This window comes from Pezoporus flaviventris, unplaced genomic scaffold (assembly GCF_033815535.1).
Source record: "Pezoporus flaviventris isolate CSIRO_AGI_PZ_B2104156 unplaced genomic scaffold, CSIRO_AGI_Pfla_v1 ptg000072l, whole genome shotgun sequence".
In the NCBI taxonomy this organism is placed as follows: domain Eukaryota; kingdom Metazoa; phylum Chordata; class Aves; order Psittaciformes; family Psittacidae; genus Pezoporus; species Pezoporus flaviventris.
The window spans coordinates 8,509,520-8,527,766 of NW_026892620.1; the positions used below are offsets into that span (position 1 = coordinate 8,509,520).

At 36.2% G+C, this 18,247-nt stretch overlaps 1 protein-coding gene across 8 annotated transcripts in view; it reads left to right on the forward strand.

Moving 5' to 3' along the window:
• FGF14 (fibroblast growth factor 14) overlaps positions 1 to 18,247 on the forward strand; it is a 401,018-nt gene that overhangs the window by 303,672 nt on the left and 79,099 nt on the right. For all 8 annotated transcript variants that reach the window (XM_061472819.1, XM_061472817.1, XM_061472825.1 and 5 more), the window contains one exon: positions 1,108 to 1,211. In XM_061472819.1, coding sequence (XP_061328803.1) covers positions 1,108 to 1,211 — 104 coding nt within the window. The remainder of the gene's footprint in view (positions 1 to 1,107; positions 1,212 to 18,247) is intronic.

Consider the following 18,247-nt stretch of genomic DNA (forward strand, 5'->3'; position numbering starts at 1 on the left):
CGATGTTTCTGAGACCTGGCTTAGTTGCATGTGGACCATACAATGGTTTGCGTTTTGGTTTTCATGCAAGGACCTGTGAATCATTGATTCATCCACAGTGGAAAAACACTTAGCATGAACCCTGGCTCACCCAGGTCTTTTCTTCCAAAACTGCTTGATGTGTGCTTTGCATCTGATTTCCTAGTATGAGTCAGTAAACTTAGTTTTGGCGTGTACTGGCATAATTTTTATTAGAAGAATTGGTCTGTGTCTCCTACTTATATCACTTTTGTTTTTCTGTGGTGAGGCTAATAAACTCCCACGCTTCACACTGGTCTCTTTCAGACACTAACCAAAGCTACGGCTTTTTCACAGAGGTATCTATTGCTAGGGTATCTACTATTAGCTCAGGTTAACATTTACACACACACACACAGCCCCACCCTACAAATTTCAGTCTTTGAACTTGTTCTGTATTCAGCTCAATAGCATTTAAGCACATTTAGAGTGAAGCACATACTTCAGTGATTCTCTGGACTAGAATAAGCTTCTTTCATTACCTCTGTTATGCCTGTGTACTACTGCTTGTATCAGATGTGTAATTCACAAAAGCAGTTGTATTTTTTTTTAATTTCAAATCACAGACCCCTTGAAAGCAATCTTTAAAGAGAGCACCTCTAATCAAAAACTGTAAAAATGCCCAGAATCAGAGGTATGGTTTTTTGCAGGATCTCTTGCAAGTATTATCCTGAAAAACAGTCTACACTGATGGAAAATGTTGGGCTCTGGCTCTTTTCAGATTGTCTGAAATACTCATGTCTATAGTGCTGCATAAATGACTACAGTCCAGTCTGCTGTGTTTTGTATTTGCTAGTTAGCACCTGTGCCAAATACTGAACTGTTGCAGAACTTATTGCTAGACAGATACTTAGGCTTTAATTTTAAGGATTAATTTTACTAGAAGTAAAACTAGGTTTCAGTTTAAAATAAAAAAAAAAGGGAGAATTTTTCTTTCTTTTTACTAATGATGTTGATTAGAATACAGTAGTAAATGTATGCCACTGGCTGGGCTTAAACCGTGACACTGTAGTATATTCATATCTGGTCTTCTTTTTTTTTTATTCCCAGCTTTATTCAACCTTATACCAGTGGGACTTCGAGTTGTTGCTATCCAGGGTGTAAAGACTGGGTTGTATATAGCCCTAAATGGAGAAGGCTTCCTCTACACATCAGTAAGTACCTTTCTGAACTCTGTTTAAGAGGCACAGGTGAAGCATAAATCTACACAGGAATGAGATAGATGCGTATTCACTTTTAAGAAGTTCTGTAGTGTCTATATGTGTATTACTTACATTACACACCCCCATTTACCATGTATGTATGCAGCATATCTATAAATGGCATACAGTAGAAATTATTGTGGACTATGCATGAAAGTGTGCGTGTTAGAAGTCCTAAAAAAAACATTCTGTAGAGCTCTTTTTCTGCTAGGCAGGTAGTGTGCAATTCACCAGAAAGATTATTAATATCAATTAAATTCTCAAGAATTTTTAAATCAAGACCTGCAGTTATTTTCTTAGTGACTTGTTAATCAGAATCCAAAAGCTGGTCCAACAGTTACTTTCATTGATAAGAGTTACAAATGTAATTTCTGTCTAAAAAGTCAGTAATAGCCTTACAGTTTATCACCATAATCTTGTAATTTTATGCTTAGTATTATTGTTTTTTATATTTATGATATTAGAAAAGTAAAGAGTTAGGTGAGGGACGATAAAGTTTAAGAAAAAATCTTTCCCGTCAGGAAGAAGACTGCTGGATAAAGTGGTTGTTTTAAGATTTTCTAAATGATTTAATGCTAATCACTCAGTATATTGTGAATATGAAAATCCTCAGTTTTGTGTAAATTCAGTGTCTTAACCTTCTTTGAAAGGCAAAAAGACTTTAATATGAACAGGCAGTTCTGTCAGGTATTAATAATGTGGCTTAAAGGATTTTTCATTACTGTATTTTCATTGCTATGTTGAATTTATTTATGTAGTGCTTTTTCCATTTTTTATGTCACATAGTTCTTAATTCCCCACAGAGTTACAACACACTGCTTTATTTTCAATGTCCGTTGAAAGGAAATTGGACAGATTAAGCTTCTGATGCCCTGAGGGAAAGTATTCTGTTTCGAATATACAATTGTCTTGGAAAAGCTAATTAGGAGGAAAAATTTGGAACTAATCTTGAATGTCAGTGTCAAGAAAAAGAGAAAATTCTTCCTCATAAAATGTCTGCTGGAAGCTCCAGCAGTATGATCTAAAATATTTATTTTTTCTTTTTAAAACCAAAAATTGTGTCACAGGAAAGCATTTAATATTTGCTGTCTGAAGGAAGAAAACTGGAAGAACAAAACCTAGAGTTATTAGAGAAAAAGCATTTCTGACTTCCCAGTTCCATCACTACATGTATGCAGTTCATTTCAGTATAAAGTCATGAGCAGTACTTTTGCAATGTGTTGGTATATTGCTCAGCACTGTTTCTAAAGTGAGTTCTCAGTCATTCAGGAAGAAATACAAATTTCAGAAAATGTACCTGTTTCCTGATGGATAATTCTGCACAGGGAGGGGCCCTACACGAACAATTTCTGTCAGCCTCTGTGTTCATGTATTATTCTGGAAATGGTTCAAGTCAAATGAATGGTGTCACCTGGGGAAAGGAAAGGAGTAGAAAGTACAAGACGAAATAAGAAGAAATGGCTGGATCGAAACTTTGAATAGATGTGAACCCAACCCTTAGGACATCCTCAGGTCTAACAAGTTATTTTTGTCCTGCTAGTGGGAATCTGAATAGCTTTGTTCCTATGTCTTCTTTTTTGAGCAACACACATTACTTAGGTTGGGATCAGTCTCATGGATATAAATAAAAGATTATGTATAAGGAAAATGTAATCCACGTTTAATGTTTTGCAGGATTGCATATTCTTCATTGTAACTAATGGGAAGATTTTTTTGGGCTTGGTGACTTCATACATTCCTGTAGTTATTGACAACTTGTTAATTACTTTGGAATTTTGTTCTGTGAATATTGTCATGTTGTGAATGTATTTCACTCAAACTTTTTGGGAGTGTCTCAATTTGTCACTTTACCTTGTGTGAGGTAAGGAAACAAGTGTTTTTGAAATGTGCTGCTTACTCTTCCTCATGTGGAGAATGAAAGATGAGTGGCCCATTAAGTGACAAAGAGATGTGACACATTAGAAAACTCAGCGGAAACCATTAGTTTTGGGATGTCTACAAAACAATTTTCAACTTATGTTTTTGTCAAGTGCTGTACAACAGTGCTGTAATACAGGTTTGATTGTTTCATATTAGTGTATTGAAAACATGTTTGTCTTAGCAATTGACTCCTTTCAGCTTTTGAAAAGGAGAAGACAAAGCATTAAAGAGAAGTCTGTCTTCACCCTGCGGATCAAGATGAAGACATACTCCACACAGAATATTTTTAATACTGTCATTTGTAGAAAAATAGTTTTAACATATCACTTTCTATTACTGTGTTGTTGGTGGATTTTTTTGACTCTTTGTCATGGTTGTTGTATATTTGTTACACCTAAATGCAGAAGTTGTGTATTGCATGTCATGTATGTTTTTCTCTTGGCTATTCAGGGAAGGACAAGAGAAAAAAGTTTTCTAAATTTCATATGCCAACTGTCATCATTGGAAAAAAATAGCACCACATAATGGGAACATTAAAATTTATGTTAAAATGGGAATTGTTAAAATTTACATATATTTAGGTATATTATCAATTTCTTATAAACACTTAAAAAAAGATGCATTTACTCTGTAGCATTTATAGTCTAAGTTGAAACCAAAGCTCTGTATAGTACTTTGCAGAATACCTCAGTGTCCCTTTTTCCACTCATAGTGTGTGAAACCCATAGCTTGTGAGAATATCCTACGTGTTGATGCCTCTCTTCAGAGATTGAAGGCCCAGCTCAATTAGTTTTATCACTAGCTTTACTTCTTGTTGACTGATTAAGCAACAGCAATGACAGGAAAGGTATTATGTGTGATCCTGCTTTCTCCATAAGAAGTAGGAGGAAAATGAAGGTACAGTTACAGACCAGTTTTACATTGAGATTATCAAATGCAGCTTTGCATTTTTTTCTTGCTTTATTTAAAAGAAATAATAATCTAATGGTGATTTGTGTCAGTTTGGGAGTCACTTTTTTTTTCTTATTTATTCTGCCATATTTAAGATTTTTTTCAATTAATTTACAGAATGAGAATTAGAAAAAAAGTTCAGAAATATGGCACTAATTCTTAGAACAGAAATAGAAGGACAGCAAATTGTGTAGGAAAGTCAGTCTCAAGAGCTTTTCATACCTATTTTGCCTGCTGCAGCAGCTGAGACTTGTATTCTGTCCTTTGGGGATTAATGGAGTCAAGGCCCCTAACACAAACCATCAAAGCCTTGACAAATAAAGGAGAAACAAAATCTTTGGAGTTCAATAACAGCTTTGCAGAATTCCTGAGAGAAAATACTTTTCAAAAATCATAACCTTACTTTTCAATGCATTTAAAGTAATTATTGTAATACTGTGATTTGTTATTTTCCATTATATAAAATATGAGACAAGAGCCTTTTCATGTTTTATTCCTTGTACTTTCAAGGGTTAGCTCACTTAAAGACATTAAGGTCACCTTTTTTGATGTTTTAGTTTATTGCATCCAATGCATTTGTTTCTCTGTGTGTATGAGTACCTATACTTACACATATATGTTCATATAAATATCTCCATGTATATCCATTCATAATTAGGAAATATTTATTTAGTGACAGCTTCCCAATTCTAGGTGTACATTAGTGAGTAATTATAATTATAAAAATTATTTTAAATCTATTTTAGATGTATTAATGAAGTGTCAATAAATCAGTATTTATGACTGAGTTCATCACTGTGAAAGCTAGTTGGAGAAGCTAAATTTTTGCACAAAGAACCGTCTCAGTTAGTAGGAAGATTTTTGGCATATTAGTTATGGACTTTGTATGTTTAAGTCCAAAAATATGCCTTACTCCTACCTCACCCTTGGAAAGGGTAGGCAAAATAGGTTTTCATTTCCAGGGTGGGACCTGTCAAAATCAAAAGGAGTTGAACTGGCTCCATGCACTGAAAAAAATGAGCACAGCCGCAGGGATTCTTCATTGGGAACAAGTATTGCCTGCAGCAGGAAGATGGCAGTGTAGTACGTGGCTTTTGCTTTTGATGCTAATTTTGGTCAACTCACTTTGCAGAAGGTTCATTAGTTCAACTTTCATGGGGGCTGCAGCTTCTTATTTTGCTTCTAGTATTTTCTGCTACCATAACAGGATGAACTCGGAGGTAAAGCTTATGTGTTAGTCCATTTTATGTTTGTTTTTTTCCTAAAGTGAGAATATGAAAATCTTCTTGGATTATATCAATTCATTTATCTTGAGAATTACTTGATGTATCTGGGAAGATTTGTCAATTTTTTTTCATCCTAGGAGCAGTTTAGTAGGGTGTTAATAATATTTGGTGGCTGCCAGAGTAGGGGAAAATGGAAAAACTAAAAGGTAGAAATGAAGAAGTTCCAAAGTCTAAAACATCTTTACCTTCTTGTGCTTTCTTCTTTATGTTTCATATTTGACGATTTCTTCTATCAGTTTTCACTGAGACCTGAGATGTGCATGAAAACAGAAAGGAAAGAGTACACCTGTGATTTTGTCAGCAGCAGATACTAAGTCATAGCAATCCACCACATGGTTTCTTAGCAAGGCTGATGAACTACAGAAATGCTCTAAAAGATTACTGAGCCTGCAGAGCCAGGTCTGAGCTGCCTGGTCACCTCTGCCAGTGTGGTGCCTTGCAGGGGTTGTGCACTGCCGGTCCAGAGCTGCACTTCTGGGTATGGGGCAGTTGGAATCTTGCTGAGAGGGTGTAGAGAGTAATGGAGAGACATGGCTGCATTTCCAGGAGGTCTTACCAACTTTGTAAAAGGTATTTTGATTTAGGGATGGCACACTACTAGCTTCATAAAATAATCTGCTTGTAAGATGGGGCTTGTGTTTGACCTGCCATGGTACATGGTGTTAAGGATGTTCTAAGGGTGTTGGTTGGGTAGTGTTTTGGTGGCAGTAAGATGTCAGTCTTCGTCATAGCCTTCATGAATGAGAGAAAACATCAGTATCTGTTACTGGGAAGTGTATTTGTTACATTCCTCTGGTGACTCTCACCTGAAAGAAAAGCCTTTGAGGCTTTTCCTGACATTTCAGCAGCTTCTCAGTGCTAGTATTTACACCACTTCTTTAAACCCACATAATAGACCTGTCTGAGGAGAATAAAATTCAGCCTTAAGGAAGAAGATAGGAGCACAGACAGTACAGCCTGCAGAAGAGTGAGAGCTGAAGTAATCAGTATTTCTAGTATCTAAATCAAAGTCAAATGAAAAATGTTTCTGGTAGCTTTTCACAGAGCCTCTTTTTGCTTTGGAGTAGCAACACTTAGCATATGCAGTGCTTCAAAGGTTCAGAGGTGCATAAAAACTTATAATAAACAGAACAGAAGGAAGTTTAATCTAGGCAAAACCAAAGAGGAAATGTGGTGGATAAAAATTCATATTTTTTTCCAAGGATAATCAAAAAGAGGTTAATGTTACATCGAGGCAGCTTTTTTTTTTTTTTTTGATGTCACAGTATAATAGCAGTTGACTTAGGTTTTGGCAGAGATTGTTCCCCATCTTGCAAGGTACTGTATAAATAGTTAAGAATGTATCTGTTTAGAGAGACATTGACAAATACAATCTTGCTGTATGATTTTAAAGAGGTAGGCTTTTTTTTTTAACCTGGCTAGTCAGCAGTGTACTGAATAATAGAATAGGGTGAATCTTGTTGCTCTTGAGGTGTCTGTGGTTTTGTGAACGTGAGCACATCAGAGTGGAGTGGCTCCTTTTAATAATATTGTGATCAATAGGAAACATGATTTCCTTTCTTATGGCAAATCTATGCTTTGTCATTGCCCGTGTCGTGGAGCCATCCTGGCACTTTGGAGAGAGGAAAGTGGGTGAGTTTAATTATTTAAAAATCACAGCTTCTGATAAAGACTTTTGAAAACTAGTTATGTTACCAGTGGCATTTTTAAGAGTGTAAACATGTGGACCTTATGCAAGCTTCATCAGGTAATTTTAAGAGCTTACAACTAAAGTGCTTTGTTATGTATGAATACCTTCTTTGCATAGCCTGTTACCTTTTACCCAATTTGGTATTGGTTGGAAGGTCACCTATATGTGCTTCATATAAGGAAAGTTTGAGATGGGACTAAATAGCACATTTCTCGGCTGTGTTCCTCTGTAAGTTGGGCTGCTTTGCTAAACGTGAAAGTTCAGTGTGTTCCAGAAGTAGTTGAAATACACTGACAGGGAGGAAGAAAACATCTGCATGACTTATGCTTATTTATATCTGTGTTTGGAGATAGATAATTTGTCTCGCAAGTTGCCTGCCAAAAATAAATTGCTAATGTATTTAGTTATTCTCTGGTGGCACTTAAGGAACAACTGATAACATAGCCCTGCTGTATTGTGCAAAATAGTGCCAGATGTCCCCGCTACAAAGTAAAGTGAAAAGGGGCATAAAATACATACTAAGTCCATGACTTTTTTTCAGTGGGTTAGGTTTTCAGTACGTTTTTTGGTTGAATGTTTTTTTTTTTTCCCCATACAAGATAAGGGAAACAGGAGGCATGCACAGACACATGAGACTTTGATAGAGCAGGCTAGGAGAGAAATGAGAAGAAAAGAGGTGAATGGAATGAGGCTGACATGAGGAGACTGCGATAAGCAGGGATTTAAGAAAGTGGAAAAATAGCACAGTTGAGCAGAACAGAATTGTGGAAAACCCTGTGATGATATCATTGTAGAAATGTTCATGATCATTGAGTCTGCTGCTTACATTTGTTACTACCTTTCTGAGTCTCACAAGCAGAAATAGCTACTATTTGAACTACAATTCATAAACAATATTAGTTAAAGAAATATTCTACTTTGAATATATAAAAATAATTAGTACTATAAAGATGCAGTATTTCAGTGTAGCTTCTTCATCTCTGGCAGCTGTTTCACCCTTCTGCCATTTAAACACTATACTGGGGATAATAACAGAAGTTGACTCAAAACTTGCAGTGTTGTTTCTTGCCACTTAAACCAAACGTGTGCCTTCTTTGTTCATTAATATCCACAGTATCCTTGACAGGACTTGGTCAGATTTTTTTTACAAGAAACAGTTCCATATTTGCTTAAAAAAATTGTTTTCCTTTCCCACATTTATCTCGCACATGCAAAAAATCTCTTGATATATGTGTTCTCTTTCCCTGAGATTGCAGAAATGTGCCCAAATGCATCAAGGTTAAAAAGCTGCTCATCCAAACTTCTTGTGAAAGCATGGAAGATCACAGAATCAGCAGCTGCAGTTAGATATTTTTCAACTGATAATTGTATAACAAGGAATAGTAACTGTAGGTAGGTATGCTAAAATGAGGTATTCTAATCTCATGCTTCAGGAAGTAAGATGATTGCCACAGGGATCAAGAGAAGTGCTTTCCTCTATATACAGCATCGCTTACTGTAGATGCACTAAAGGAGGTTTGCCTCCAAACTACTGTGCAATGGTCACAGCCAAAGGCTGAGCACAGGCTTGGTGGACCATCAGCTTAATCTAGTCTGTCAAATTAATTGCTTCTGGAAATTTTGTCTCTCATGGTAACCTCTCTGTATTTTTGGTCAATGTTTTTTTTTTTTTCTGTATAAGTACAACTACCCTTTTCTGGATGTTTTGTTATTCTCAGTTTTGTTGTTCTTGGACATTTGGGGCTGTCGATAATCCTAAATGTTGAATGCTGTCTCACTCTATTGTCTTCCAATGTCCTTCTTGTCTTCTGTTATTTTAGTTCCCTACTCATTGCCACAGCACAAGCAAAAGAATCATGTTTGGAATTTCTCATTTTCTAATCATTACTATTTAATCTTACTCATTTATTGTATTAAGTATGAAAAGTAGCTACTAAAGATTTTAAGTATTTCAAAATCTAGGCAATTATCAAAAACATGTTTCCCAAACAAAACCCTACTACTTCTTTCTGTTACTGATTAATGAATATTGAAAATATTGAAGACAATTATAGATGGGATTTATGGTAAGTTTAAATCCTTTTCATAATCGGTTGTTGTGATGTGAAGAAGATTGCTTTTCTGCATCTTGAAGATTTTTAGGTAAGAAACAAAAATTAACTCTGTGTGGAGTACAGCAACAATTAGACACGTGGTGCTTTCTGTGCCTGCTGTAGCTGCATACTTAATGCATCTTCTGTTATTCAGGGCTATTTCTAGAAGATATATGGCTAGATACCAAGATAGATGAACAGAAATGAACTATAAGCTCTTCAGTATAAAGTCTTTTTTAAAAAAAAAAGAAGGAAATCTGATGGGCTGAAGAATGGCTTTAGTCAGCCAAAAATGTGCTTTCATTATTCAAGAAAAGTTCAGCATTATCATGCAGAAATGAAATATTCAAATGCATATTTTTTTTTTAATTTCTTTGAAACTTTAACTGGATCTGAATATTCAGTTTGTATCCCATAATATTAAAATAAAAAAGAAAAATGTATTTACTCATGTAATTAAAAAAATTATGCAGGCATCCTATAACTTCAGGGAGCTTGGTAAGACACCGTACAAATCCTACAGTAACATGATGTGAGCTCAAGTATGTGAGCATTAATTTATCATTGCATCTTTGCAACAATTCTGTATAATGTGTAGGCCTTAAGATTGAGCTGCAAGAGAAGGACAGTATATTTAACATGTTATTGTAGTATGCAACCCTACAGAGTAAGGCTTTGTATAAAATACATTTCAATAAATAACAGATATTGAAAGAAGCAATACCAATCTTCACCACTGTTGTAAAACAAAAGCATTATTTGCAATGCAGCAGCCATAGATGTCTTCTGTATTAGTTTTATATATATATATTAAGAACTGATTTACACATAATATCCATAATGGTTTTGGAACAAAAAGGTTTCATGTTATTCTTCATTATTTTTTTGTCTTGTTTTACCTTGCTATTATACACATTTATTTTCTTGTTGAAGCATATTCATTTTTTCACTTGAATAGCCTCCTGGGTTCAGTAGAGCAGTCATAGCAGTAGCTTAAACCGCGACAAATAGGCAAGTGCATAGCTAAGGTTAGTGAATGATGGTCAGTGATAAAATTATATGCCCTTTAATCTTCCCATATGCCAAGTACCCCTGTGGAAAAAATTGGAATATTTCAGTTTCTTCCTTCTTGGTGAGGCAGCTTTAGCCGTGGGCTGTGTCCTGCATGGAAACTTGACCATCTGGGCAGACCCATAGAAATGCTGATTCTGCATGTCCTGACTAATGACCCCTTACCCTTCTTGATTTTTGGCAGAGCCTGTTAGGAGCTTCCCTAAGGTGTTCATGGCCCCCTGTCTTATGTGTGTGTGCTGGGGAGGCACAGGGGACAGGGGTTGCTTCCACCAGCTTTCCCCTGTTGTATTTTCTGTGGTGAGGGACTAGATACAGCATGTGTCTTTTGCAGAGCTGCGACAGTGTTGGTGAGTATGTCCCTGTAAATGACTGGGATTGTCTCTTGAGCTTTCTTGTTTCCATGTGACTAAATCTCTGTGAAATGAAAACTTGAGACCACTTTTTCTACCCTCTTTAGCTAAATCTGTAGTTAACTATTTGCTGATTAGAATTCACTTACAACTTAAATGAATGTGTTAGGACTAATTTCCAAAACTTGCTAGGAAAGCAAGCATGCAGTAATTTCTTATGCGTAGTTGTCGCAAGCATCAAGTCTTCATCTCCCTCTTGGTTTATCATGTCAGATTCCTCAATCCTCCACTTTTTTCTGCTGGCAGTGTTCCTTAACAGTGATCCCTGGTGTATTTCCATGGATAGTCCATGAGCATATGTACCCATTTAGACAAGTATTACAGACCTTACAACCTACTGTTGACATTTTTCTTTGCAGAGGGTGACTCTTTCCTGCCTGCCCTTCTTTCCCTCATTTGGGACACTATTCAGTCACCAGAGGCAGTTTTAGGTGGAGGGAGGCAGGAAAAATGTATGAGGTTCATGGCTTGTTACTTGACCAAGCACTAGCGTAGCATCAGAACAATGCCTAGCAACGGTGGGGCCTTTTCTGCCCATAACTAGTGTCTCACATGAAACTTAAATAAAAGTTCTAGTTTCATGTTTGTGAAATACTGCCTCTGAATGTCTCAGACGTGTTAGCCTAATTCTGATGCTAATTACAATCTCTGATCTCATAGGTAACAGGGTTGTGATGACTGAGCACTTTCAAAAATCCCCCTTGCAAGGGTTAAACTGGCAAGGTTTATTGTGCAACGTTTATTCCACATACTCTATTCACTGTCAAATGAGAGGGTCTCTTGACTGATTCCTGTTGACTTGACAAGGATTCTTGTCTTTTAGCAGATTACAAATACAGCCTTGGGGAGATACTGTCTTTCCCCGAGGAAAGCAATCATAAATCTGTAGAAAATCAGCAGCCAAACTTGAATCCTGCACTAAAAGCGTTGGAGTAGGAGTGACTAGGCAACTCACCCCACTGTGTTTGAATTCAGTTGTGGCTGTTCTCTACATTCTGTTCTCCTGTTATATTTGTTACTAAACATTTTGTAATAAAAAGTGACATGGTGCCACTACCTGGCAAAACACGAAAACCTTGGACTTCATACGCAGGATCTGCAGGAAAACCCTGTGCTTTGAGTAAGTGAAACAAAAATGTGAGGACTTACTTCCTTCTGTGCACCTATGGGTTTCTTTTTCCAGTAGCACATCACATTGCAGATAGCTTTGTCTTATTAACAGGTGATAAAATTTTTTAGCATTGCTGGACATTTACATTATATTAATTAATCTTTTGTGTGATTGCAGCTGAAAAGCTGAAAACAAAGTGTTTCAGCATGAAAATTAAATATCAGTACTTTGCAGCTCCACAGATGGACTCAGCTGAAGACCTAGAATTTTTCACAAAAGAGATGTGATTGCCTAATTCACCACGGAATTGTTTACTTATTGCAGAATTGCCTAACGGCTGGTGAATTTTAAAAAGATATGGAAAGGGGTTTACACCACAGGCACAAAACAAAATAGAGCCAACATTTCAAAAGCATAATATGTTCTCATTTTCATGTTCCTCTTGGCTAACATCTGACTTCCATGTTGTGACTGATGCCCCTTAAGCAGTTATACCCTGTCACATTGCCATTTAGGCTACAGGCCAAAACTGAGCAAAGTCCCGATCATCAGGAAAGAGGGTAATGTTACAAAAAGATGTACTTCTAGAAGTAGCTTAGAAGATGTTGAGGATATGTAGAAGTATAAGCTTGTTTTTTGAATCTATTTGCCAAGTATTGTTACTGTTTCTCCCACCAGAGTTTTACATTATTGAGTGTAGCTTTATTTAAAAAAAACACAAAACTAAGGGTTTAATGTTTATAAAATTTTAATTGCCTGTGTTTAACCACATTCCACAATCCTTGTTGGTATTTTTTTTCTTGATCCTGTGTTTGGATGTTCCCTGCTAAGGGAAGAGCAAGGGACATGTTACTGTGATAATGTGAGTCAGACAAAAAAGTAAAGTATAATTAATCAAGAATCATCTGGAAACACTATTATTGATGAGACATGAACTGAAAAATGTATTCTCTCAGAACTCGGTCACAGTTGTAATTTCATACTTTCACAAGAATTGCTTTTCTTTTTATAATGACATAGAATAATTTTTAGGTTTGGTAGGAATTTTTCCATTCATTCCAGTGGCATCTGGAGCTATTGGGCTATGTTTCAGTAGGTACCAGGAGGATTTGGATAAGTGTAAGCATCATCCTCATTCAGCTTCTTCTTGAGCAAAATGTGGCAGGGAGAATCCCTTTGTTTAATTCAGCATCTGAATGCTGTTACTAAAAAGTACGTTTGATTTCAGCCTGCATACCTTGTGCTTCCCCTCATCCCCCACTATGTTTTCTGCACAACTTCTTTTAAGGCTTATGGTAAGATAGCAGGAGGCAGCATTTAATATTCTTTTTTAACACTTACGTTTGCGAGGGGGACTGAGTTGAGTTGACTATTTTCCTCTTGACATTTGAAGATCAGGAATGTGCCCTTGTCTCTTCATTTTTGAGTATCAATTGGCACCAGCAGAGGAGATGAAGGAATCAGCCTTTCAGGCATTGGAAGTGACAACTTCAGAAGCGTCAGCTGAAGCAATTCTGTCACCCATTTATCATCCATTTGAGCACTAAAGGTGGCTGAAGAATAGCTTTTGAAAACAGAATAAGAGGTAAAATTGATATTTCCTTGTAATAGTTACAGAAATTTCACTGCATCTTTGACAGCTGACAGCATCCTACCTTGTGCTATCCTACTCAAAACTGTGAAAGCCACTTCCCTTCAATTCACATCATTAGCGGAGAAGATAGATCAGGTGATTTTTGATTTTCAAAAATTATTGTATGGAGGTGACTGGTCTATAGATGGCGTGTGAGGAATAGTCAGATAGTGTCTAAACTACTGTGTCCAGCTCACAGCTTTGGATGTACAGATATGGCACTGAGAAAGAAGGAGGCAGAAGAAAGGATTAGGATTAGATGATTGACATGTAGGTTCACCTCAAACTCTGCCAATCATCTGAATAGTCTCACTAGTAAAGTTTGCCTGAAACTACTCGAGGTAAAAATAGCCTGACTTGAAACTGTTGGAATTACCCTGGTAAGAAATGTGGGGGCTCTGGCCGTATCAGATGCAGGCATTGTGCAGAGTTAACACAAAATGTCCTTTTATTCTGTCAGATCACAGATTTTGTTAGCTGTGAAGAGGCTTGTTCAGTCTCATTCATCTGTAGGTACACCAAACTCAGAAATATAGCATGGAGTTCTGCAGTCCTGGTCTTAAAAATAAATGCACTCTAACCTTGTTATCCTCATGACTTCAGTAGACATATTTTTGTGTGAGTGGTAGAAATTTCTTGGACAGATTTGTGGAATGAAACATTAGTCATGGAAATGTGAAGAAGATGACGGGTTGTCTCACTGACTTTCCAGTGAAGTCCATGAGGGTAACCGTTAACTTATGACATTACTGAATAAAAGAATATTGAATAACAGTTGTGGTACTATAGCTGTTCACGACACCAGTTCCTGAATGTTAATGAGAGCAGAGGAAAGTTAATTGTGCTCAAAACATCACCTGAGTAAGTAAAAGAAGTGGGGTTTTAAAACATCTCATTGGACTTAATACAAGGTAAAATGAAAGATATTACTTATCCTAACAAATATTGTCTGTTGTCTACATTAATGGAATTAAACCAAAGTATTGCAAAATTGGCAGTAAGTATTAGAAAATCTTGTTGCTTGTTTAATGGTTTGCAGGGCAAAAAAGTAAAAATGACAGCTTGTGAAAACTGAAATATTAGATAACTAATTAATTAAAAAATAAAAATGTTTTTCAAAGGAAAAGCTTTGAAATTATCCAGGTAAAAATTTCCAGAAATAATTACTCAACAAAAATTTCAAGATCTAAAATTGTGTTCTTATTTAGGCTTTGGAAGAATGCTGAAATCTGTCTGGAATTTTTAGTCAAAACTCTAGAAAATAACGAGAAAGTAACAACACAAATAACAACTTTTTTAATAATGCTCCTGTTGCTTATAAGTGTGAAGGGGTGTGTTAGTATACACAAATAAAAGTAGTGTAAATTATAGATAAAGATGTAATTTAATCACAGACATTAAAGTAAAAAAACAACAACAAAAAACCAAAACCAAACCCCCCAAAACTATCTTGAGAATGAACCTATTCTTTGTTAACACAACCTGAATAATCCAAATTATTATCCATTTTTACAAGAAGTGAACCTGTGTATTTTGCAGATTCAGAGTGTTTCTTTCATTGATAATCAAATCTGGAAGCGTTGCATTCAAAGGTATGTAAAGGTAACTTTATAACAAATCAAAGATAATTGTTTTGCCTTCTTAGTTATTACCATCTGTTGGTAATTTCTATCAGACTGGGTGGTATTTTTGTAGAAGAAAACGACTTCAGGAATTCAGTAAATGAGTTTGTGTGTATGTGATAGTTTTTATCTCAAAGATTAAACAGTATTTTTTCTTCACATTGTTCCATTTGGTAAAGCAACAAATGTTGAAAAATGCCCACATCTATTTTGTCTCCTTTTTGTCGCATCCTATTTGTTAAAGTAGGGCTGTACTATTTTCCATTATCTGTGGATAGGAGGAGGAATTTTATTTGGCAGTTCATGGCCTGCTGCCTTTTCTGAAGGTTTCCAACTCAGTTCCTCTCACTGGTAAACAGCATGGGGTTCTGTAGCCCATGCTTCGGATTGTTAGTAGTATCTTTCTATTAATGTCAAATTGCTGTCACTCTGTGATTGGAGTGACCTGGAAAGCAAGCTCTGCTGGATAAGCCCTTATTAAGGTGACACATTGTTATTTTATTCTGAAGTAAATAACTGCTTCCAACTGTATAAGAATAAAAATCAGCTGTATACATAAAAAGACTAATTTGTTTATTCTGTAGCATGAATAGGTAAAACAAACATAAAAACACGCAAATGTTTTCATTAACTTATTTGCCTTTACCATGTACATTCTAAACATCAGCGTTGGAACACTGGCAGGAAGGCAGGTTTTTCTAGGACAGGTTGTTAAAATTCTACTCTTATGTCATGCTAATAAAAGAATACACCAAGGATTTCTCACACATATCAGCAGTTTCATACTTTTGGGTAGTCTCTGTGAGAGGGGAACTCTGCTGCTTCCTTGAGAAAAGCTTTGTGAAACCAGAGCATAAGCATTCCCAACAAATACCCATAATATGGTGATGGGAACATTTTATTTTGTGAACAGGAAACTGCTGGGGACCCCAAAGAACTTGACATGCAGGAATAAAGGTAGCTTTGTAGCTCCCATATGTGCCGTGCAAGAATTCCAGTCAGCTTTCTTGTCTTCCTTTAGTTAAAAAAAAAAAAAAGTAAAAATTAAAATTTAGGAAGCTCTTCAACTGACAAGAGTTTAATTGACCATGGTAACAGAAGTAAATGTCAAGTGTTAAGTATATAGCAAAGACTTGAATTTTGTGAACATGCAGCGGTAGAAGCTGATCTGCACAGAGCCCCTAGTTCTTTCTCTGGACTGTTTTTAAACCAGGCTCTGACAGGGTTAGAAAGCAGGTACCTGAAATTCTCATTGTTTTCTTGAATATGAAAGTCATAATAAATTCACCATTAGTGCCGCAGCATGTGGTTTGAATGTAGTCACAAAGTCTTCTGTCACCTGAAAAACCTCTACTAAAATGATTGATATAAAGTCAAATTATTTCAGATAACTTTATGGTAGAATGAATTTAACAAAACTTTTAACTTATTTTTGCAGCAGGCCTGTTTGTAGATTGCAGTATGGAATATCCTAATTTCTGCCACTAAACTGTGACAAAAATCACATCGCTCGTCCACATGCTATCTCCAGAAATGTCTCTTAAGTAGATTATATAAAAGTCCTGTCTTTTTATCGCTTTAAGAAAACTATGAACACTGTGGCAGAACAGTGAAAAAACAAGTATGTTTTCTTCATGCAGTTTGTTTGCCATGGGTTAAACCCCCATGTTCAAATTAGCTGTCTAAAATGAGATCTTTTGGTTCTCTTTTTTTTTTCTTTTTCCCTGTTTCTAGTAATTGTTTTGTACCTCAAGCCTGTTTTGTTAGCTGACTGGATTACCTGAATACTGGCACTAAGATGTGATTTCTCTCAGGGGAATTTTACATAGCTACATCACTACACAGATAAAACCTCTTTCAAAACCTGATCTGGCTCATTTGCTCCTGACCATGGAAACCACCTAACTGTGCTATAGAGTAAGACAAAACAGCAGTACCAGGAACCAAGCTACAGCTTTTAATAGATTTCACTGCTTCTTGGAAAAGTTTTGCTAAATATGCCTCTATTGTCTTCTAGGTTTAACTTCTGCAGTGGAGAAGAGTAAAATAAAAGTAATATTGAAGACAGCAAACATAAGTAATAATTTCAGATATCAGATTAAGTGTACAAATTGAACAATACATAATTATTTCAAAATCCCATAGTTAAAAAATACAAAATCCATGTTTTATGGGTAGCGATTATGTGAAATATGGTGAAATGATAAGCAGTCCAGGCCACAGTCCTATTAATGCTGCTATTAGATTGGGCCCCTACTTTTTAATAGCCTGGTAGGTGATTTGAAGAATAAATATCCCTTAGAAAAACAGCTATATTCTTAATTAAATAAAAGCACTTTTAAATCTTTATACTTGAAAGGCATTATGTCAGTAAAATTGGACAAGGCTCTTTCTTCCTGACGAGAGGTATGTAGTGGTTTCTCTTTCGTCTAAGAAGTACTATAAAAGGGAAAGATCTTAGGTTAACACTGAAAGTACTCCTTTGTTTCCATTTCTTTATTAAAAAAAAGGAAAGTTTTATATCCATATTATGCAATAAAGCTAATTTACCCAAAAATATTACCTCTGTATTAAACTACTATTCCTTTTTCAGATGCTGACAAATAAAATTGAGTAACACCTCAAGCTAGTTGTTAGTGAGACATTTAAAAAGACATGTTGTCATGGTTTAAGCCCAGCCACTAACTCAGCACCATGCAGTCATTCACTCATCCCTCCTTTCCCTGCCTCTCCAGGCAGGATGGGGAGGAGAATCAAGAGAATCAAAAGAATGTACTCCCATGGGTTGAGATAAGAGCAGTCCAGTAACTAAGGTATAACACAAAACTACTACAGCTACCACCAATAATAATAATGATAAGGGAAATAACAAGGGGAGAGAATATAAAACTAAAAAGGGAAGGGATAATAAGCTCCAATAAACACAAGGGATGCACAGTACAATTGCTCATCACCCGCCAACCGATACCCAGCCTGACCCGAGCAGCAGTCTGGGCTTTCTGGTAACTCTCCCCAGTTTATATACTGGATATGACATGCTGTGGTATGGAACGAATACCCCTTTGGCTAGTTTGAGTCAGGTGTCCTGTCTCTGCTTCCTCCTGGCTTCTTGTGCCCCTGCTCCCTGGAAGAGCATGAGACTGGAAAGTCCTTGGTCAGAGTAAACATTACTCAGCAACAACTAAAAACATTGGTGTT